The sequence below is a fragment of the Rutilus rutilus genome, assembly GCF_951802725.1.
Source record: "Rutilus rutilus genome assembly, chromosome: 13".
Taxonomy (NCBI): Eukaryota; Metazoa; Chordata; class Actinopteri; order Cypriniformes; family Leuciscidae; genus Rutilus; species Rutilus rutilus.
The window spans coordinates 21,006,662-21,030,948 of NC_140218.1; the positions used below are offsets into that span (position 1 = coordinate 21,006,662).

At 37.9% G+C, this 24,287-nt stretch overlaps 1 protein-coding gene across 5 annotated transcripts in view; it reads right to left on the minus strand.

The window, feature by feature from the left end:
* agrn (agrin) overlaps positions 1 to 12,154 on the minus strand; it is a 248,091-nt gene extending 235,937 nt beyond the window's left edge. For 2 of the 5 annotated variants that reach the window (XM_084427583.1, XM_084427578.1), the window contains exons 1-2: positions 11,799 to 12,150; positions 10,423 to 10,684 (exon numbers count right to left, since the gene is read on the minus strand). In XM_084427583.1, coding sequence (XP_084283709.1) covers positions 10,423 to 10,684; positions 11,799 to 11,999 — 463 coding nt within the window. In that variant the 5' untranslated portion in view covers positions 12,000 to 12,150. Of the gene's footprint in view, positions 1 to 10,422; positions 10,685 to 11,798 lie in introns of all 5 variants that reach the window. The other 3 variants (XM_084427577.1, XM_084427576.1, XM_084427581.1) reach the window with 3 other exon arrangements.
* Between the last annotated feature and the right edge of the window lie 12,133 nt (positions 12,155 to 24,287).

The following is a 24,287-nucleotide window of genomic DNA, read 5'->3' on the forward strand; positions in this document are numbered from 1 at the left end:
GCTGCATTTATTTGGTCACAAATATAGTAAAAACTGAAATATTGTAAAATATTATTACAATTTCAAATAAGTGCTTTCTATTAATATATTTTTAAAAAGTGATGTATTCCTGTGATAGTAAAGTTAAATTTTCAGCATCATTACTCCAGGTTTCAGCGTCAAATGATCAAATGATTTTGATTTTAATCATGGCTTTGAAACAATGTTTCTTTATCCATTCTTGTCCATATAATTTTTGGAAGCTAGCTTTATTGACAACATTTGCAGGCACCATATCTCTGTATAAATGATCCGTGACGATGTTATTTCTTTATGCCTTTTTGAACTCTTTTCATATGTTCGCAAATGCCTGTATTATCGATATCGATTTTTGTTCACCTGGTTTGGAATGTGCCATTGTTTTCTGTGTAAAAACACACTAGACAAAGGACTTCAACCGCTGCCCTCACGTCTCACGTATATGCAAGTGATTCTATGTATGAATTAAATGTATTAGGGTGGAAATATATTGAATATATATACTGACCCACATAAAAACCAAAAGTTTGAGATCTTAGATTGCAGGATGTGTACATAGGCCAACTCCCTCTCATACTCCATGCTGTATTTAATAAGTACATGTTTGAGTAGAGAATTAGGTCGTGTCAGCTGCACCTCAGCAGCAGGTCTCGGGTCTGCACCTGGTGGTTATTACACTGGCAGCTTTACAGGCCAGATTCCAGTGTAATTACAGGTATGCTCAACAGGGCTCTGTAATGCGGAGGACTGTGGGAAAGCTTGGGGCACATTTACCTCACTTTCCAAGTGCTACCGTTTCACAAGCATTAAACATTTATCTTTAATGGTCAAACATATCGAAGTCATTCAGTTGTGGACGGCCCTGATTTCGGCCAGATGATGAGAGGAACCCATTATGAGATCCAAATGAGCTGAAAATAAAACAAGATGCTACTAGCAGGAAACGATCTAGACTAGAATGACGAAGAGGAGGAAAAAAAGAATGGGAAAGAGTTGTATCCCAACATCCTCATGGAAATGGCCACCCAATAGCAAATAAAAAACATCAACATCCTGTGAGAGAAGTCTAGGATAGCTAAATGCCGGCTAATAGGTCACAACAAGAACCAGAAAGGCTAATTATTTCACTATGCAACTTTAAATAAGATTTTTATAACCATACTGGGGCATGTAGGAGGATCAGCTGCGGATTTAAGCAGGGCAGGTTCCTCCGTGACCTTTCAAGTGCACTTAGGGTGTTTGGAGCATTAGTTTGGGAACCAGGTGCATTTTCTCAGTTCAGTTCCGTTCGTTTAGGCATATATGAACACGGAAATCAAGTCGGATCCGCACCAAAACAATCGCTCTGAGATCGCCTGAACGAGGTGGTCTCGGCCCGATTGAAAAAGAACTCTGGAGTGGTTCAGTTGAGGTGAGAAAGCAATCCGACCCAACGGACCAATAAACCAATCGGTATCATAATTCCTAATGGGAAATGTGTAATATAAAAAGCAGCAATATCTCATTCTGTGAGTTTTTGTGGTTGAAAACCTTCATCTGTGTTATTGCTCTTCCCCATGCATTGCAAGAATACAGTCCCAACAAAGTCTTGATTCCAGGGACCCAGGATACATTCGTATAAGTGTTTGCGTGTGTCATGGAAGCTACAGAAAAAGCCACAATATGGCCACAAAGCGCACTTGTCAATCATCTTGATGGATCACGCAGAAGAACTTAAACAGGTGAACAATGACCAATAAGAGGACAGTTTTACTCACTTGCTTAAACACATTTTGGTACTCTTTGAAATGTTGCCTTGTGAAAGCAAACCGAACCAAGAAGAAAATGCAACATTGTAACAAATTAAGTCCCTGTTTCGGAACAAAGCAAGTACTCTACAGGTCTGAAAACACCCTTAGAAGGGCAGAAAACCAGCAATGCAGATCCAGTTCAATGATTTACCCATGTCAGGTCAGTGCAGGACAGTTTCATGCTGATGCTGGCCCATATGAATGGATTCTTCCTTTTCAAGGAAGGCACACATTGCACACACTCCATTAGCATGTGTTATTGGGCTTTTGTGTGCCCTTTGTGCTTTACATCTTACAACTACTGACATTCCAGCAGGGGCAAACGAAACGGCACCGAACCCCCTCTGTCATGGTCTACTTCACTCAGCAAACAAACTGTAAAAGTGGATTGTATTGCCCAGAGTGAACTCTTGACCAGCATTTAGCTGGACAGGTGGTTGTCCTGTGTGCTATAGTTTTTCAAACCCTGCTGGAAAATCCAGTTTAAACTGGATTCACTAGCTGGTCCAGAATGGTAGACCATCTTGAAATCAACAACAAACCATCTTAAAAGGAATCAAGCTGTTTTTTTGAACATTGTGGTCCAAGACCAGAGCAGTTTGGACCAGTTAAAAAGCTGTTTTTGCTGGTTGAAGCTGGTTATTAGTGGTCTAAACTTGTTATTAGCTAGTCTAAGATGGTTATAACCAGCTAGGACCATCTTAGGCCAACAACATACCATCTACCAGTTTAAGGTGGCTTTTCGATCAAACATTAATGAATGTTTCCTCTGGGTGTTTTTTATTTATTATTATTCAGTTTAAAATTGATTGAGTTTGAGAAATAGGTGTTGCAAAACAATGTTAATTTCTTCATTTTCCCATCATCACACAATAGAAAATCATTTCAGTGATACAATATCTGGTTCAAACAACGGTCTCATCCATGACAGCCCTCCTTTCATCCGCCAATTGGAAGCCTTTCTTCCTTCCAAATGTGTGACATCATGACAATTTAATAAGCAATGCTCTTTTGCGCCATCAGCGCAGAACCCATTTTCACTGGACCCTGACATTAAAGTCAAGCTTAAATAGAAATAAATGATAGTCTGTAGCAAGTTCCAGTCTCTAATGAAAAAAGAATTCAAGTTTTCTCAACCTCAGCACTTGCTAATGCATTTTAAAAAATGAGCTCTCAAATTTAATTTAACTGGTGCTAATCCCTAAAATAAGAAAGCCATGAAACTTTCCTTAGCCTCTTGAGATCAAGAATGGTATACTCAATGCAAATGACCTCAACAACAACAAAGTGTAAATTAAACAATGTCCAATGACTTAATGTGACTAAATGATAACATGTCTCACTGGTGCCAGATGAATCTCTGGCTGTAACAGTGAACAGTGTGAGATTATCCACATTAACAGCAGCTGTCTGTCCCTTCACATTTAGTCCAGTCTGAAACATTGCCACAGATCTCAAGGAATCCATAACATGTGAAGTCTCCATATCCATTCTGCCCATTGTGTCTGGAATGTGAGGGGTTTTCCAGTCTACTGCCAATCCAACTCCTGAGAACTTGACCAACTGTGTATCTCCTTCTAACAGAAGGCACACATCTCTAAAAAGTACTAACAAACCTCTATTTTACAGGACAAAAGTAGCAGGCATTACTATATTTGCATTTAGTTTAATTAATTTATTAAGTGATGAATGAGGAGATATACATGTGTGCAAATATATACATCTGATTATTTTATTTTATTTTTTAAGGTGAATAGACTAAAAAATTAAATAATTATGGATTGGATTTATTTATTTTATTTATTTATTTGGAGGTCCCAACCAATTACAAATTGTTCAAGGTGCACTGCAATGCAAAACGTTTTTGAGGTTGTTGTTTTTTTACATTTACCTTGTCAAAAAAATATGGCTATTATTCCTAATGGATTTAAGAAAAAGTTATTTTAAAAAAATCCTTAGAAAAAAACATTAAATCTTATTGTGTTGCAATGACAGAAGCATCGGTTAAAAAATAATTGTGCACTATATCAAACATTAACTGCATCCCAATATGGTGAAAATATGACTTAATGGTCAATAAAAATACAGTTGCCTCATTGACTTTGCTAACAGTTCTAACAGTGAATTCCTTACATTTTTGAACTCTGCATAATGAAATCAATCTGACTTTGAGACTGTTGAAATGTGTTGCTTAAACAATGATGTCTGTTGGAGAGATTAAACCAGACAAGGACTCGAACTTGGTGCCAAAACAAACTCTTGTCCTCTCTACAGGAAGGAGGAGAGTATAAAATGAAAAGAGAGGTGAGCAGAGGGCTGCAAAATACTCTTATCCCATTGTTTCACAGCTTTCTCTTTCCAAAAGCATTAGTATTCCAAGCAAGTGTGGAGGTTTCAGGGTTTAATTAAAATATAAAAATGTAATAACTTGGGAAACTAGGTATAATGCTCAGCATTTGGTCCCTCCTCCTCAAGCGAGTTATCTTTTCACTGTCCGTTTCTCTAGCATCTCAGTCTAACGGCTTTCTAATCATGTTCCACAGAGAAAGTCCCAGTGACACATCATGCTGGAAATCAGCCTACCGGAAAACACCTTCCCATGACTACCCTGACAAAGAAGTGCTTGTGCACAAACACATGAAATAAGGTGATGAGCCTGAGCGTCCCATCAAGCCCTCAATGGAAACACTAGTCCGGGTACATTCGGATGCACATCTTTTCCTCTATGTTTTGGACTTCTGTCCACACTGAAATGCCATTTTGTCCTGCAAAAACTGAGCTTTTTGAAGACGTTGGATACATTTGAAAACAGCATTTTGGCGTGGACTGTGAAAATGTAGGTATTTGAAAATGATGAGCATTTTCCGACAAGTGTGGACAAAAAACTTTGGGAAAAAGCTTGAAAACACTAGCGTGGTACGAAGAGCCCTTTGAAATGAAAACGCCATTTTCAAATCAATCCTGATTAATGTAGATGTAGCCTAAGAAAATTTCAACGCTATAATAATTATAGACAAAAAAAAAAACATGAGATCATAATTCTGGCATCTACAAATCTTAAGCCGCTTCCCGTTCTGGCTAGTCATCTACACAAGAATTTATCTATTACAAATAGCCATTCAGTTATACATCAGAGCCATTTGCTATAGATCATTCAGCCCCTTGATACTCGTGTTGTGGTGCCGACAGGCTTTCAGGCCATTCACCAATAGCTGGCCTCCCAAATCTCACAAAATACATTTGGAAATCCCTGGGCTAAAGTATGGCTCAGAGAGATCAGCCTGAAACAACATGGGGGTGATTTTTTTAATAAAGCCCCTTTTTGAGAGGGCCCTTCTGCAATGACTCTCATCTTAAGACCATTAACAAGGGGTGGAGGAAGTCCTTCACCTCAATTATGCTTGATCTATTAATCATTACCTGCTCACGGCTGAGTGCAGGCGGGCTGACCTTCGTGCAATGTGGAATCAGAGGCACGCCAGGCCTCCTCCTTACACAAACAGCCAGAATAAAAGGGAAGTGCTCCCAAAGACCTGCTACCCTTATTCCCAAACCTGCCACACACACAATCCACAGCATTCGACTGGATGACCTGCACACTCATTATTCATGACAGACCACCAGCACTGGACCCTCTGTCCTCAGGATAAAGCTCAACTTGAACTGGGCCCCTTGAACCAGCTTGCCCTCATGACAGGCAAAAAACTGAGGGACAGCTCAGAGGTAGAATGAATCAATGAAAATCATCTTTCTTACTTTTCACTGATGCAAAAATGGGGAAGGAATTGTTTGGGCATCCAGTGGAGTGGATCCTAAATAAACGCAGCTGATAAAAATTACAGCAGGCAAGAGATCTAATTGATGAATTAATCATTCTTTTTAACCAATTCTTTTTAATGAAGTCGAATACTTCCCTACTACAGTATATAGTATGTGTAAAACAGTACGCCAACAGAGTAGTATGTCTGAAAACTTGAAAAAGTATGCGAAAAGTACCCTAATGACCTACTACTTCTGCCAGAGATTCTGAAGTGTGCATTCGATGGACACTTTAATATCCCATGAGGCCCTGGGAAAAGATTTGTGAATGGCGGTGAATTGAAGCAACTGACGCTGTAGGTCACATGACAGTGACAACATGGTGGATGTAGTACATCCGAATTTCATTCAACCTACACACATTCATACTATATAGAACATACTTTTTTAAAGGTCATGAAGTAGCCTAAGTTTCAAACCAAATGTAGTACCTACTATACAGTATGCGATTTCAGACACAGCGTCAGTGATTCAGATCTTAGAACAGGTTCACTGCAATTAACAGATTCACAAAAAGGAATTTGACTTCTCAATACTACTATCAGTTGAGCAGATTCATGCTTTCATTCTCTTTGAACTCAAGAAAGAAGTATATTTCATCACTTCTTCCTCAAGTTCAAAAGCTGCTGCAATACTTAACACATGAAGCCATGCCATATTTTTTTTTCTTCCCAACTTTATTTTGCTTTCCAGCTATTCCTTTTTATAGTTAGTCTGACTCACCCTATTCAAGGGATCAGAAATGCAAGAGATCACAAGTTTGAAACAGGTCCATTTCAGTTTAACTGATTATCTTAAAGCATAATGCAAGCTTCTACTATTGTGCAGCTTGGCGTTTAATAAATTAGCATCCACATGCAAACAAAGTCAGAGAAACACTGAAAAGCAGCATGTTTACACATGTCAATTTCAGAGCAAGGAGAACATTTGATTTAGCCTGGCAAGCCAGACCTACATCAAGATGTTAGGTCTGGCAACTCACCATTGTCAGGGCGCAATCCGAGGGGCGGGATAAACGGCTGTCTTTCAAATTGGCTCTGCATGCAATAGGACAACGCTACAACCAACCAGAGCATTTTCCCAACAGCGGAGCTAGTTGATGGATTAAACTTTTGCCGTATCCGGCCGGCAAAACTACGAACATATCTTCCTGTTTTAAGAATGACTTAAGTGCCGTTCTTTGTTCTTTTCTCAAAGAAAAGCTTAACTCCAAGTCCTCCAGAGTAACGGACAAAGCCGATTCGAAAGACCGCTGTTCGCCAGCAGCAGCTCTTCTTTGTTTTCAAGTAGCAAGGAATTCACGCGGAACCGTCACAACTCTGTCGTCATTATGTAAAGCCCGCCCACCGACTCTATACACGATTTGATTGGCCTGACTAGAGTTTGTTTTTCCCAGCTCGAAAGTCAACGGAGAGTTGCTAGACTACCCTTGGCTGCAAAATAAAATTTGCTGCCGCTATGATGCATTTAGATTTCTAGGCTACATTTGATTTGTTGTATCGCCAAAATCTCTACTCTCAAAGTTGATCCACTGGACTTCTGAACATACAAATGCAATTGTGGAATAAAACGGGAATTAAAAGATTAATTCACTCAGGATTTTTTTTTTATAAATTTACTCACCCTCATTTCATGACTTTTCCATATAAAAAGAAGTGGATGGGGACCAGGGTCTTTTTAAGCTTCAAAAAGACAAAAAAAAAGCATAACACTATCCGTGTATCAATATAAAACGATCCACACAGGTCCATGTCAATTATTGCTTCAGACGACTTGGAATAAAGCAAGATAGTTTGTGTGAGGAACCAGCAGAAATGTAAGTAATTATTCACTGATAGTCTTGCTTTTCAGTCACTATTCACTTTCATTGTCCAGAAAACAGCAGCTCAGACATTCTTCTACACATTTAGTGTGCAGTAGATGTATTTGATGTATTTTTGATGTATTTTTGCTTGATGAATTTATTAACCCAAGTAAAAAAAAAAAAAAAAAAAACATTTTCATGTAACAACCCAAGCAGATCTGTTTCCGCATGGAGAAAACGGGGTGGGAGTGAGAACTCAATGCCTCTAGGCCTCTACTCCAAGCATTCCAGTCTACACTTGTATCAAGAATTTCTTGTTGCGTTCTCTTGTTATCACATTTCACCCTCCCAATCTTTTCATTACAAACAAAGTTTTTTTCTCCCCTTAAGAAAACTTTGGATTTGACGGCAGTATTCTCAACTTCAGCTTGGAATCTCTTCATTTCTCAGTGCTATCTAACCTGTCAAAGGTGAGGAGAGAGGAGAGGATACATTCGGCAGGCTGGCAGGTACAATCTTGTTCTTTCCACCACACACACTCTTTTTTTGCTGTAGGTCTAAAACATGGATGCTAAGCAGTGAAGGGAAAAAATTTACTCTACACTAAAAGGTCATGCTTTATTCAATCATTGATGGATAACTTCAAATATTCCTAAATCAGTTTAGCCAACAGAAAATAAACACCATTAGTCACCATTCCAAGTCACTCAGCCTTCAGGGCAGCACTTTTTATTCAAGGCCTGGTTTATTGTATACTTGCCTAACCATGTCAAAAGCAAGGTCAGAACCACTGTTTCTGAATGTTTTGAAGTACACAGTCTCTGTTTACAGACCCTGCCATTTTGGAATTAGAATTCGCAAGCTGCGTGTTTAACAAAACCGTTGCCCATTCTGAGCACAGCTGTTTGCTATTTGTAGCGTATACTTGAGCATCTTGTGTGTAAAATGAGATCCAATCCCATTATAATATAAAAAGAATCACATTTGTTAAAAGAAGCACATGGTCTCTCATTAGCCAGAGCAGGGTTTATTTTCAGTGGCCAAACACTTAACCCGCCAAGTGCAAATGCAAAACACGGTACTCTGCTAAATTGCCCCCTTATCAAACCTTTTAAGATTTTAGCAGCCTCTAAAAAAGACAGTCTTTTACTCTGCAATGGCTTGTGCCAAAAAGCACAGCACTAAAAAGAAGAACTAAATCAGACAAAAAAAAAAAACTAAAAAAAGAGGAGAAAGGGAACGTTTTGTGCCCTGAAGAAACACTTTTCCGAATATGTGCTCGATTCTATTATTAAACACTAGAAACCAATGAGGACTCATGAACCATGTAGTCTCAGTTTCAAAAGGGACATTTTCAGAGGACCTGATGTATATTGGACACAAATATTGCGGGCGTGTGCTTGATCTACCAAAGTCTAATCTGATTAGCTAACTTCAGGTGTAGGTCACCCAAAAACGACATTTCTGTCAGAAACAGAAGCTCAACTATAGTTGGTGACATGAGAGATAAACTTCATTGGTTCACGCAGGAACAGATCTCACTGGTTCTGACGCGTCAAGCAAACACGCTTAAGCCTCCATATTTGATGTACTCTATGTGTGTTCACTGGTCAGTGTTTGTGAATAAAGGGCTAATTTAAATCTGTTTATCATATAATGTGATTGTGTCTCTTCAAAAGATTTGGATTAAACTATTCTATTGATATGGTTTTCTTTTACAATGTCTTTATGAACTTTTTGAAGCCACAAAGTTTTGGTGAAATGGATTTTTAGGAACAGAAATCCCTTAATCCCTTTTTTTACCAATCCTCCTGAAAACAGTTTACAAGGAACCATGTTGCTAAAAAGCGATCTAATTTTCCCAAATTTGCCCAGCTAGTGGCAAAAAAATACTCAAGAATATTTAGTTTACTTTCTATATAGTGCCTTAAACAATTCTTAAGCAAACTTGTCCATTTAACTATGTATTCTAAGTTATTCTAACTTTTGAAAGTCAATCAAGCAATCCTCCAATAAAAGTGGTGGTTCCTTGGCCAGAACAAGCTGCAAAGTGGGCCAGGCTTTATGTTGATAGTCGAAAGTCTACACTATACAACCTGCCATCCAGAGAGGATGCAGAGTGCCAATTTACAGAATCGATTGGACCTATAAGACTGATGTATGCTTCAAACTCTTTGTTGTACTCAAGAATAATGTGTATTTTCTCTGCTTGTACGGTTGCAAGCATTGTAGAGCACTAAACAAGATTAAACTACAAGCAGCAGTGATTTACAAAATGAAAAAAAAAAAAAACCACCATTTATAGTAGAAGGACAACCACTATTTCACATTTACATTAATAAAGCAAAAGCACTTTGAAGAATCACAGTAGTTTGACTTTGGACAACTGTCTGGTCTAATTTATACTATTTCTTCTTTCCCACAGAGCCAAACTTTCCTCTGACAGTCTGGCTTGGAAACAAATGTCATCATAACACAGAAGCAGGGGCCCTTATGAGGGCCACATAGCTTGAAGCTATGCAGTTACGTTTTAGTATCTCCACTCTTTAACTCTATAAATGATTTCCCTCAAGGAAAGGTAGAGGTTTGGACTTTCACTCAGATTAGTCAAAGGCCCTGCAGGTGCTCAGTTAGTGAACAGACACACCCTTCGAGAGCACTGCCACTGACTATCAGCAACTGATGGCTAGTGATGGCACACATGATATGCTTTGCTTTTAAGGCCCCAGGGCCAAGAAATTCAATGAGAAAAAACTTTTTGGAAAGCCATGACTGCTGTATTAATATAATGTAAATGGTTAAGGTAATGTCGCAATTTAAAACATGCACCGCTACATTAGGAAGAATGAAGATGCAGTAAGAGCAGAAAACACCACCTGCTTTTGCAATCAGGACTACCATCACCACCACAGGAGCTTTCTAACTCTCAAATCTCTGCACGGCAAGCAGACGTGAGTTACAGCTTATGCTGAGTCAGGAAAGCGTTTTTACCTTCAACGCAGTGCTCTACCTCCTCCAAGTTGCGGAGAGTAATCCTCATCAGGCTTGAGTTGAGCATCAGTTCGTTCTTGTGGCTCGGCCACATGTACTCAGGGGCCAGGTTGACAAAGAAAATGCGGGTATCTCCGGTGGCCACCTGATTGTCACAAATATGGGGGTCCCCGAAGCCGCCGATCATGACCTTGTTTCCTCCGTCCAGCAGCACCTCTCCGTTCACCATGGTCTTGCCTTTCAGGTAGCGCCATACCCTGACCTTCAGATGGGGGAAAGACAACATGAGATTAAGTAAACACCAGATCAAGGTCACTCTTGCACATTCCAGAGTGGCCACCTACCGCCGGCTGCATAAGGCTCTGCAATTGAACTCTGCACCATCATACGTTTCTGATTCGTATGTGCCTCAGTGGGGGTCCAAGAATGAGAGAGCACATTAAAAATAGGATTTTTAAATATTTAAAATAAAAAGAAAATTTGTGATGTGGAATGAATAAGAAATATTTAAAAGAAATATGAGATTCTGCACTATAGGTTACATATTAAATCTAAGCAAATTCATGAACTCCTGGTGGTCAGATGTTCAGTGATGGATAACAGGTTTTACACAAATAAGTGGAGTTCAATTTCTGCTGTCATTAAATCCAAACTTTTTACTCAAATTGTTATGCTCATATATGTGTCATTTTTTAAAATGCAAAAAAGAAGCATTTTTCACTAGTTGTCTAAGCTTTGCAGCGACATATCTCGTCCATCACACAATGAAATGATGGTATAAGAGCAGCAATTTCAGATTACTCCACACTTTTTATGTCCTAGTGATTCGTTTTTGCAAGACTTTGATATGCGTAACCACATTCTGATACTTCTAACAAAGTAAGTCCATGATTACATGATAATTGAATATAATTGAACCCGAAGCACTAATAGAGCTTGAAAGGACATCAAGTCACAGCAAAGGCTGAGGTTCAGGTTGCTTGTGTATGAAAGCTCAAATTACAGGTGGATCAAAGTAGGACTGCGCAAGTTGACATTTTTCATTAACTGAGGTAGAACCAATGTCCTCACATAAGATAAACCCATTAGGAACAGTTTAACAAATATCCCTTTTATTTACAAGGTGAGGTGCCCATCTAGACAGCATTTTACATGTTCCCATGATATGCTGCGAGTTTCTGACCAGGACAACTCAAATATTGGACTGGTAGCTTTTGTCTATAACAGGTGATATATATTGCAACACAGTGGCACAGTGACAATAGATATTCACGTATAAGCATAGACTTGCGATATTATGTGTTATGAAGTACATATTTACCTTTTTTACTTTCACTTTGATTCATGTAAAGAGTGGCTGGTGCGCAAAGTCTTACCTTACAGGAATAAGTGTTGTGCACTGGATCCATGTTCAAGATCTCCTCTACAGTCCCGGTTAAAACTACATTCGCCTCTTCTTCTCTTTTTTCCAGCTCTCTTTCCGAACAACTTCCATGACAACGCTGACTCAAAAGCACAAAAACAACAGCAAATGACCAAACGGGCCAATAAAACGTCTTTCTGCGGAAAGAGCCCATGGTCAAACCAAACGGATAAAAGAGAAAGTTACGAACTCTTAATGCAAACGCCGGACGAGTTCTGCAGCAAGTTTGATATAAATAATAATACGACCTCGCGCCGCACTCGGTGTTCTTCAAACTTCACTGCGATCTACACTCATATCTGCGCTGAGTGAACGCGCGAGCATCAGCCGGCAGACAGAGAAGAATAGAGAGAGGAACGAGGAATGCCGCTGCTCACCCCCCTCGCGCACACACTCGCTCTCCTTTCAGAATGACGCTCCCTTCACAGGGCATTTGCATGCAATCTGAATTGCTGATAAAAGCGACGGAGGGGGTGATTTCAAGCGCACGAGAGAAAAGCGTGTGTAAAACGCCACCCCTTGGAGGGATTGCGCCAATTCGGACAACAGAACCGCTCTACAGGATTACAGATGGAGTGAACAGTTGAATCTTTGCATTGTACTCTCATATGAATATTCACAGATGTTAGCAGTTAGTAGTCCCAAACCCCGAAAAGAATAGCATTTTCAAGCAATTGGTTTGATTTGAACGTGATTTATGAGAGGAAAAAAAAAATCTGAAATGTATACATTTATTATTTCAGGATAGATTCAGGTTTTGGAATACAAGATTATTTAAATCACACTTCAAAAGTGAATATTTACAGCCACTTAAAAAAAGTTGCTAAGAAGATGCTATAGGTACTACAGTCAGATTTATTGAGGATGTAAACTCACATTCTTATGGTAGTTGTAGTCCTAGAAACCTGAAACCATTTTTCTAAAATATAGAGGCTTAAAGGGATAGTTCAATTCATATGGATTAGTTTTATGATCATTTTATGAACTTTTTGAAGCGTCAAAGTGTCAGTTGCATTATAGCAACCAATGGAGGGTTAAAGCTCTCAGACTTCATCAAAAAGATTTTCATTAAAAAGATTTTCATTTGTATTCTGAAGATGAGCGACAGTCTTACAGGTTTGGAATGACATGAGGGTGAGTGAATGATGAAATAATTTACATTTTTGGGTGAACTATATCCATTTATGAATTCAAATTTGAGGTAAGATGGTGTGATGTAGGCCTATGCTGAATTAATTTATAATAAAAAAAAGATAATAAAAATAAAACAATAATAATAATATATTGAGAAATAAGATGTAGGCCTATTCAATAATTAAAATTAAATAAAGTATAGGTAAATTTACTTTAAATATAATTTATTTAATTTTAATCATTACAATTTGACAATGCTTGTAATTACATATTAAGCTCATGTTATTCACTAAAATTACTTGATACTGCAAAAATGTACACTGGAAAATCCAATGGAAAGTACAGTATCTCCCAAAAAAGTAAAAACAGTTAACCTTGACACAACAAATTGTAACTTTCATCTTAACATCTTGAAACGGAGATGAGTAGGCTAATGATGTTACTAATATGAACATCATTCTGACAAGCACAAGCATTAAAAATCTTACTGTCGCTTCCAGTTCTAAACTGACAGTGCATAACTTTCCAACCTTTCAAAAGCTGTAATTTCACTACCAGTCCATCTATTCCTGGAAAATGACAGGGCGTGGAATCTGTGGTTGCACTGATATATTTGTAGAAATACTCTCATTTTAATGACACTGTGTCTTGGTCCTTAATTCTTATACCACAATAGCCATAGATTTAAAAAGTTTATTTAAAATACAGGTTTTTCATTTGGGAAATGGTTACATTATTGGCAATGCGTGACAATGGCGTGAATTATTACTTCAGACAGCTGCTCTGTATAAATAACTTTCAATACATTATCAACACGATCAACTTCACAAGTAGTAAAGTTTGTCTAAACTGAAGATTAACCACTTCCTTTCCATTTTTAAACACTTATATGGTCTCAACTTCTGTTTGCTGAGATATTTAAGAAAGTGAGAAAGTCTGATTTGTGGCTATGAGTTTTTATACATCCAATAAAACAAATCTTGTCCTATTCAGCTTAGACTGAAGTCCTACCCACCCACTCTATCTCTCGTTCTCTTTCCTGTAACATAATGAAGTCAGCCCACATAAAGCACATTACAGTCAAGCTCATTTGAGAAATATCATTCAAACTGAAATATCACCCCAGCAAAATCACTCAGTCTACTTTGAAACAAGCGTAGGAGTTCAACATTTGTGGAAAACTATCGTTGTACTTCACAATGCAAGAATGTAATATAGCCTGTGGATTGATGTAAAAGCAAAAGAGACGCACCTTAAGCCGCAGACACCACTTTTGAAATTCAGGTAACAAACCATCAGCATCTGTCTCAGCTCGAGGACTTTTAACATCACAACAACAGCTCACTCCTGCCCACAAGCATGTCACCACAAAAGGTTGTATTTAAAAATAAAAAAACAAGGAGTCATGAACTGCATTTTTCTTTTCTTTTATAATGTTCTATGAGGTCCACTTATAATGTTATCAAGATTTTTTCATTAGAAAAAAAATCGTAATTTAGTTGTAATAGGCTATTCTGAATCCTGTTATTCTGTAGCCGTCATTACATTTTGAAAACTTTCGATGTTGAAAAATATCTCGTTCCATAGTTGAAACATTTGCCAACAATTTATGTGTACTACATTTGCTTGGACATATAAGTCTTGATTGTGGCAAATAAAGTTTAAGTACTTCAATTTATCACAGTCATAATTGACAACGGATGATTTGCGGGGTTTCTTGTAAACAGAATTATGAATGAATAAACCATCGTTCGTAGCACTGTCCTTCTTAGAGGCTATTCATCATTCATCCTTTTCGATAGGGCTGCACGATTTGGGGAAAATTTCATATTGCCATAATAGAGGTCAATATTGCGATTGCGATATAATAAACAAATGGTTTCATGAGTCAACTTGCTTGGTTCTCAAGGAAAATAAATGCACACACAGATTAGTGATAATCTGCCTAAAGAAAAAAGTTCTTTAGTCAAGAGCAGTGAGTGTTTTTCTCTGTTCCCTTTGTTCTTTGATTAACTTTAGCGACAGATATAATTAGTGGCTACTGTGTACTGTCCCTTTAAGACCAGCCGCTGCTGTCAGAGATGCGGATCTCACACGTGCCTCATTCTCTCACGAGTCATCACAACTCTTCACGTTCATCATAAGACTACTCTTATGTTATGAAGATACTCGACAAAAAGACATTTTGGCATAATTGTGTGTGTTATTGTTCGTTCAATCTCGAAAGAGAACTGTATTCTGGCATGCTGTTTTGTGCGCACGCACGATATTAGCGCGAGTCTTAGTTCCTGTGTGTCACAGTCAGGACATTCACAGGCAGCGCGTTCATTTTGGCATACATGTGTGTTGTTCGTTCTACCGCGAAAGAGAACTTGATACTGGCGCGCGTCTACCTGTGGGTCGTGTGTATGTATGTGTGTGTGTGTCAGGAGGACATTCACAGGCAGCGCGTTCTTTTTTATCTTATCGCGCATGAATGGCTTAAAAGCATTTGCATGAATAAGAGCGGGATCATGTAACACTAGCCAAAGGATGGCAAAAATTAACAGATGCTGCGTTAATTGCGTTAACAGCGCTAATTTGTTTATTTAATGTAAAATCGCAGCATTTTGCGTCATATAATCGGGACATTCTAAAACGCTTAACGTGAAAAACGCTTAACGTGGCTTACTGTACTAAGACAGTGATATTACATGACCAAAATCAGCACACGTCATATTTATAAACCATACTATGTATAAAAAATCAGATGAGCCCAGAATATGAACGCAACGCGTTTAATTACACGTTAAGCGTTTTCCTCCCATAGAAAACCGTTATAAGAAAAGGCTTAACGTGGCTTACTGTACTAATACAGTGATATTACATGACCAAAATCAGCACACGTCATATTTATAAACCATACTATGTATAAAAAATCAGATGAGCCCAGAATATGAACGCAACGCGTTTAATTACACGTTAAGTGTTTTCCTCCCATAGAAAACCATTATAGGAAAAGGCTTAACGTGGCTTACTGTACTAATACAGTGATATTACATGACCAAAATCAGCACACGTCATATTTATAAACCATACTATGTATAAAAAATCAGATGAGCCCAGAATATGAACGCAACGCGTTTAATTACACGTTAAGCGTTTTCCTCCCATAGAAAACCATTATAGGAAAAGGCTTAACGTGGCTTACTGTACTAATACAGTGATATTAAAAGACCAAAATCAGCACACGTCATATTTATAAACCATACTATGTATAAAAAATCAGATGAGCCCAGAATATGAACGCAACGCGTTTAATTACACGTTAAGCGTTTTCCTCCCATAGAAAACCATTATAGGAAAAGGCTTAATGTGGCTTACTGTACTAATACAGTGATATTACATGACCAAAATCAGCACACGTCATATTTATAAACCATACTATGTATAAAAAATCAGATGAGCCCAGAATATGAACGCAACGCGTTTAATTACACGTTAAGCGTTTTCCTCCCATAGAAAACCATTATAGGAAAAGGCTTAACGTGGCTTACTGTACTAATACAGTGATATTAAAAGACCAAAATCAGCACACGTCATATTTATAAACCATACTATGTATAAAAAATCAGATGAGCCCAGAATATGAACGCAACGCGTTTAATTACACGTTAAGCGTTTTCCTCCCATAGAAAACCGTTATAAGAAAAGGCTTAACGTGGCTTACTGTACTAATACAGTGATATTACATGACCAAAATCAGCACACGTCATATTTATAAACCATACTATGTATAAAAATGGTTTATAAATATGACGTGTGCTGATTTTGGTCTTTTAATATCACTGTATTAGTACAGTAAGCCACGTTAAGCCTTTTCCTATAATGGTTTTCTATGGGAGGAAAACGCTTAACGTGTAATTAAACGCGTTGCGTTCATATTCTGGGCTCATCTGATTTTTTATACATAGTATGGTTTATAAATATGACGTGTGCTGATTTTGGTCATGTAATATCACTGTATTAGTACAGTAAGCCACGTTAAGCCTTTTCCTATAATGGTTTTCTATGGGAGGAAAACACTTAACGTGTAATTAAACGCGTTGCGTTCATATTCTGGGCTCATCTGATTTTTTATACATAGTATGGTTTATAAATATGACGTGTGCTGATTTTGGTCTTTTAATATCACTGTATTAGTACAGTAAGCCACGTTAAGCCTTTTCCTATAATGGTTTTCTATGGGAGGAAAACACTTAACGTGTAATTAAACGCGTTGCGTTCATATTCTGGGCTCATCTGATTTTTTATACATAGTATGGTTTATAAATATGACGTGTGCTGATTTTGGTCATGTAATATCACTGTATTAGTACAGTAAGCCACGTTAAGCCTTTTCTTATAACGGTTTTCTATGGGAGGAAAACGCTTAACGTGTAATTAAACGCGTTGCGTTCATATTCTGGGCTCATCTGATTTTTTATACATAGTATGGTTTATAAATATGACGTGTGCTGATTTTGGTCATGTAATATCACTGTCTTAGTACAGTAAGCCACGTTAAGCCTTTTCTTATAACGGTTTTCTATGGGAGGAAAACGCTTAACGTGTAATTAAACGCGTTGCGTTCATATTCTGGGCTCATCTGAATTTTTATACATAGTATGGTTTATTAATATGACGTGTGCTGATTTTGGTCTTTTAATATCACTGTATTAGTACAGTAAGCCACGTTAAGCCTTTTCCTATAATGGTTTTCTATGGGAGGAAAACACTTAACGTGTAATTAAACGCGTTGCGTTCATATTCTGGGCTCATCTGATTTTTTATACATAGTATGGTTTATAAATATGACGTGTGCTGATTTTGGTCATGTAATATCACTGTCTTAGTACAGTAAGCCACGTTAAGCCTTTTCTTATAACGGTTTTCTATGGGAGGAAAACGCTTAACGTGTAATTAAACGCGTTGCGTTCATATTCTGGGCTCATCTGAATTTTTATACATAGTATGGTTTATTAATATGACGTGTGCTGATTTTGGTCTTTTAATATCACTGTATTAGTACAGTAAGCCACGTTAAGCCTTTTCCTATAATGGTTTTCTATGGGAGGAAAACACTTAACGTGTAATTAAACGCGTTGCGTTCATATTCTGGGCTCATCTGATTTTTTATACATAGTATGGTTTATAAATATGACGTGTGCTGATTTTGGTCTTTTAATATCACTGTATTAGTACAGTAAGCCACGTTAAGCCTTTTCCTATAATGGTTTTCTATGGGAGGAAAACACTTAACGTGTAATTAAACGCGTTGCGTTCATATTCTGGGCTCATCTGATTTTTTATACATAGTATGGTTTATAAATATGACGTGTGCTGATTTTGGTCATGTAATATCACTGTATTAGTACAGTAAGCCACGTTAAGCCTTTTCTTATAACGGTTTTCTATGGGAGGAAAACGCTTAACGTGTAATTAAACGCGTTGCGTTCATATTCTGGGCTCATCTGATTTTTTATACATAGTATGGTTTATAAATATGACGTGTGCTGATTTTGGTCATGTAATATCACTGTCTTAGTACAGTAAGCCACGTTAAGCCTTTTCTTATAACGGTTTTCTATGGGAGGAAAACGCTTAACGTGTAATTAAACGCGTTGCGTTCATATTCTGGGCTCATCTGAATTTTTATACATAGTATGGTTTATTAATATGACGTGTGCTGATTTTGGTCTTTTAATATCACTGTATTAGTACAGTAAGCCACGTTAAGCCTTTTCCTATAATGGTTTTCTATGGGAGGAAAACACTTAACGTGTAATTAAACGCGTTGCGTTCATATTCTGGGCTCATCTGATTTTTTATACATAGTATGGTTTATAAATATGATGTGTGCAGAGTTTGGTCATGTAATATCACTGTATTAGTACAGTAAGCCACGTTAAGCCTTTTCCTATAATGGTTTTCTATGGGAGGAAAACACTTAACGTGTAATTAAACGCGTTGCGTTCATATTCTGGGCTTATCTGATTTTTTATACATAGTATGGTTTATAAATATGATGTGTGCAGAGTTTGGTCATGTAATATCACTGTATTAGTACAGTAAGCCACGTTAAGCCTTTTCCTATAATGGTTTTCTATGGGAGGAAAACACTTAACGTGTAATTAAACGCGTTGCGTTCATATTCTGGGCTCATCTGATTTTTTATACATAGTATGGTTTATAAATATGACGTGTGCTGATTTTGGTCATGTAATATCACTGTATTAGTACAGTAAGCCACGTTAAGCCTTTTCTTATAACGGTTTTCTATGGGAGGAAAACGCTTAACGTGTAATTAAACGCGTTGCGTTCATATTCTGGGCTCATCTGATTTTTTATACATAGTATGGTTTATAAATATGACGTGTGCTGATTTTGGTCATGTAATATCACTGTATTAGTACAGTAAGCCACGTTAAGCCTTTTCTTATAACGGTTTTCTATGGGAGGAAAACGCTTAACGTGTAATTAAACGCGTTGCGTTCATATTCTGGGCTCATCTGATTTTTTATACATACTATGGTTTATAAATATGACGTGTGCTGATTTTGGTCCTTTAATATCACTGTCTTAGTACAGTAAGCCACGTTAAGCGTTTTTCACGTTAAGCGTTTTAGAATGTCCCATATAATCGCGAAGGCTTGACATCGCGATTGCGATTGACATACATTAATCGTGCAGCACTACTTTTCGATGAAGTGAAAAACGTATTTGCAGTGTCGTGTTGATGACACTCACTGAAGCTTTTATTCAGGATTACAGCAAATGGCTTTGATCAAAACGATCACAAAAGCAGCATTATCCACGTGCTTTCTTCCGTATCCGATAATCCAACGCATTAACCCCATGAATACCAAAGCAAAGGAAATAAAAGCACATCACAACTATATTCACAGTTTTGTCTTGCGACATTACTGTCGGATCCAATGTCGTCGGCACGGCATCATTTTTTATTTTCAGTCTCTCTGAAAAGCATGCGTCGAACTGTGTCGCAGTAAAAAAGCAAACAAACACAATCTGACTGGAACTGGAATAAAGTTTATCCACACTTTCTTAATATTAGGATCACAAGAAAGGCCATGCAAAGACACAACTTTTTTCTACAACTTGGCACTTCAAATCCTCTTGAAATCCCCAGAGGCATCTATCGTTTTGTAATCCTGTGTTTGCTTGCTTCAGTCTCGTATTTACTACTACATGACATGCGCGAATCTGTGGGCGGGGCTAAAGAAGCAATGATATAGAAGTAGGCGTTGATCATCTGCCAAGGCAGTTTTTTAATCACACTATGACGAAATAATCGGACAAAAATCCGAACCTAGTCGTTTTCTGAACTTGGTGGTTTCAATAAAAGATGCTTTTGGACTACCAAAGATGTTTTGAGTACAAAAACCTCTTATATGTCAAAAGATCAAGGAACATTTGATTTCTCAATTCATGACCCCTTTAACAAGCTCACCCAGAGGAGACATTTTCTTCAGCACCATGCCAGTCAAAGCCTAACTGATGCAATTACTGTTTTAAATTCAGATTAGCAATATTCCTTCTAGTCATTCATGAGTTGGATTTTGCTTCCTAAGCATCCTGGTGGCTGGCATTCCCACTTCTCACTATGCTATGATGGGGGATTCTTACTTTATTCACAGAGTGATGACTGATTGTAATGTGGGGGAAAAAATGAAAACAATTCATGGCTTGTAATACTAGAGATGCAGCAGATCTTGCTGAATCCTGTACAGCTGCAGTGTTTGCACTACGGTCTATTGGAAATGCACTTTACTACCAAAGGATTCAAACCAGGCCTCATCATTCAAACAGTTCTTATAAAAAAATACAAGCATACACAGTGAGTTCTCCGTTTTGCCTTTGTTTTGCTACAGAAAGGATATAGGCTTATAATAATTCATAAGTCTGCATCGCTCTCTCAGAGTCAACAAAGCTTGACTGTAGAAGATTACAATATTGCTGAGACACTTCAGTGCTTAAATAGCAAAGAAGAACGAAATAAGTTTTTCCTACAGATGACACCATCAAAACGATCCCCTTTCACACGGATCCGCGAAAACGATTAAAAACGCTGAATAATTCTGCCAGGCCAGTAGTTGGAACGATGTCATTTTGTAAAGAAAAACGACGCACCTATAGACTGAAAACGTAATGTGCATGCGCATGACGTCACCGTATTCACAGTTTAGCATTTTTATAGTTTACACAGAGACAATAATAGTATCGTTTTCAAAAACCTGATGAAAAATGAAAAATGTCAACTCGGTTTCAAAAGTTTGTGTTTTCAGGCCCCCAAAACACTGTTGCTGTGTAAATTAATGACCATCAAAGTTTTTAGAAAATGGTGTCATGCAAACGGCGCCTCAATTAAAATATATAATGGAATGGAATTTCTTCCAAAGTCTCTATACACAAATGGGTCAAAACAAATCACCTTTATCTGTATAGCGCTTTTTACAATACACATTTACATTTACATTTATTCATTTAGCTGACTTACAATTGCTATATGTCAGAGGTCGCACGCCTCTGGAGCAACTAGGGGTTAAGTGTCTTGCTCAGGGACACATTGGTGTCTCACAGTGGATTCGAACCCGGGTCTCTCACACCAAAGGCTCATCCATTGTCTTATCCATTGCGCCACACCACCCCCTTTTAGATTGTAAAAATCTATTAAATTAAATATATCTACTAAATATTTTTTTCTTTGATTATTTTGTGTTTATTAAGAAAGAAAAAGAAAAAAAGATGCACCTCTCTTCAGTCTTGTCAGTCCAGATCTTATTTCTGATGTTGCTACTGTTTGTGGTGTGTGTTGCAATTACAATAATGTCTGTCAGATGTCTATTTGTTTAATTTAGGGATTTTTAAAAGCTTTGTGGGCTCTATTTTAATGCCACTCCTAAGTATTACAAAGATTGTGTATTTTCATAAAGACTAGTGTAAGCCATAAAGAGATTTTGCCCAAGCATATGATTGTTACCATGTGTGGTCTCTGACTCTTCTCTCTGTAAGCAAAGCAAACTGATTTGTACAGACAATAAAATCACATCCTTATTTTTCTTCTTAATCCTTCAGTTCTCTCCAAACATCTCAGCAACACATTGTCTGTCAGCTAAAAGTGAAAGATGATATTTTGACCATTCTGACAGTTAGCTTTTCCTGCCAGTGACCCAGAATCTCTTTGACGTGCCACCAAAAACACCCCTGCAGTGCCAACAGCATGATAATGCCAGTCAACTTCTCACTAAGAAGATGGGTGGCATTTAGCAATATGCCCGTCAATGGCACCATGTCACTGCTACACTGAGCGAAAGCCATATGCAAACTTGAACGAATATTCATAAAGCACCGTTTTCAATAAAACAACACCCAGGTGTACTGTATTGGACTGCATCACAATGACTAATGCCTGTTAATCCTGTGAGATCATTACAAATCACACTGTACGACATGCATCTAATAAACTTGGGTACGACATTGTATGTAGACTGTACGATGATGACACCTATTGAATCATAGTCTACGACGCAAGTTAGCATAGAAGAATAAAACTTCATCAGCATGCGCTAGTGGTAAACAAATAGAGCAAGATGACCCACACTTTAGGAATATGTATGGACGCGGTCATGGCTAAGGAAAAGAGGCCAACTTGGCATGCCAATTTTGCAAATGAAGCTTGAGGTAAGTAGTTTTAAGTTTTAGCGCTATGTCGCATTGATCAATACGCCATTTCATGTTGCATTTTTATTGCCTAGTCAGTAGACGTAGGTCATGGCAGCAAACACTGTGAGATGATCATGATAAATTAATCGCAGGCTATCTTTGGTTGCAAGACCATGATAACAACCATCTCTGATCCTCTCTCACTGTACGACAAAGGACCACCATTTAGGAGGCATGGCCACAGAAATCGCCATGATTGGTCGTCTTTCTTCTGGGACAGCCCAAAATCGTACCGGGCATAAGAGAAATCAGATATGAGCTCACAGAGTCAGTAAAAAAATGACAAAAACATTAAGTGATCTTAAGGCTCGAATACCAACACAAACGACTTTAAAAATCTGAAAGTTATCACACAATTGCCAACTATGTTAACGATAACAGAAAAAAACTGGCCATCATACACTGAGAATCACATACTGTAGACTTTCAAGTTGTTCCGAACACAACAAACTCGTGCAGAAACATGTACCTCGTTGATAGAACACACATGACAAACAACATGTGAATCGGCTCAAAATATCAAACATGTTTGATGTCCTCCGACTGGATGGAATCATAGTCTGAAGCTTAAAAAACAATCTATCAACTCCGACTGCACGATATCTGCAGACTGACTAGCGTTGATGACTCCAGGCTGTAAAAACTTCAAAAAATCTGGCCAAAAGTTGTGTACTATAGTAGAAGTAGTGATTTGAGCATTTAGCAACACATTGTTCAGAACAAGAATCAGAGCGAGGGCCAAAGTTGAACACTTTATTGTGATAAATGAAGCCACAGATCATTGAAGAAATGGTGTGTTCCTATCCTTTCACATGGAGCCAAGTACTGCAAGCCAAACACCAAGACAGAACAGAGCAAACACACAACGATAGCAGCTTATGGCCAGATGTTGTTGTGCGTGGAGGTGTCAAGTCTAAACAGGAAGCAGTTTCTCACACCTGGTGTAAGACTGTTTGCTTGGCAGGAATTTCTCCCTCAATTATTTCCCTAGCAAATTGCCGCATTCAGTGCATCGAAACAAAAAGTCCAGCTCAAGTCTTCTACGTTTGATTTGTTTGACTAGAGATGCAGTATCTTCTCTGGTCTCTCAGGGCACTAAACAAATAGACAAAAACAGACCATCTGGATGGATTGTGGTCTGTAGTGAGTCTGGACCAGACTGACCATGTGGTCTGCACAAAACAAGTCAAGTCTGAGGCTATGAACTACTAAAATATAACTTACTGTACTGCCTGTTATTCTTTAAAGTGAAACATGCAACAGTATTTGAAACAGTATGCATTATGCATTTTTTCAAACAGTATTGTCACAGTACACAACCTCACTATGCGGCATGTTAATTCAATGAGTCCATTTAAAATAAACATGTTGCATGTTTAATACAATTTTGCATAAAAAAAACATAACTCTTGGCATAAAATATTGTAATAAAGTATATAAAATTAGATATTAAAAAATTCAGCAGATATTACTTTTGTTCATTCATTAGGCCAAGTTGAGTGCTTTGCATTGGGATCTTGCATTATGCTGTGCTGTTGCATACTGA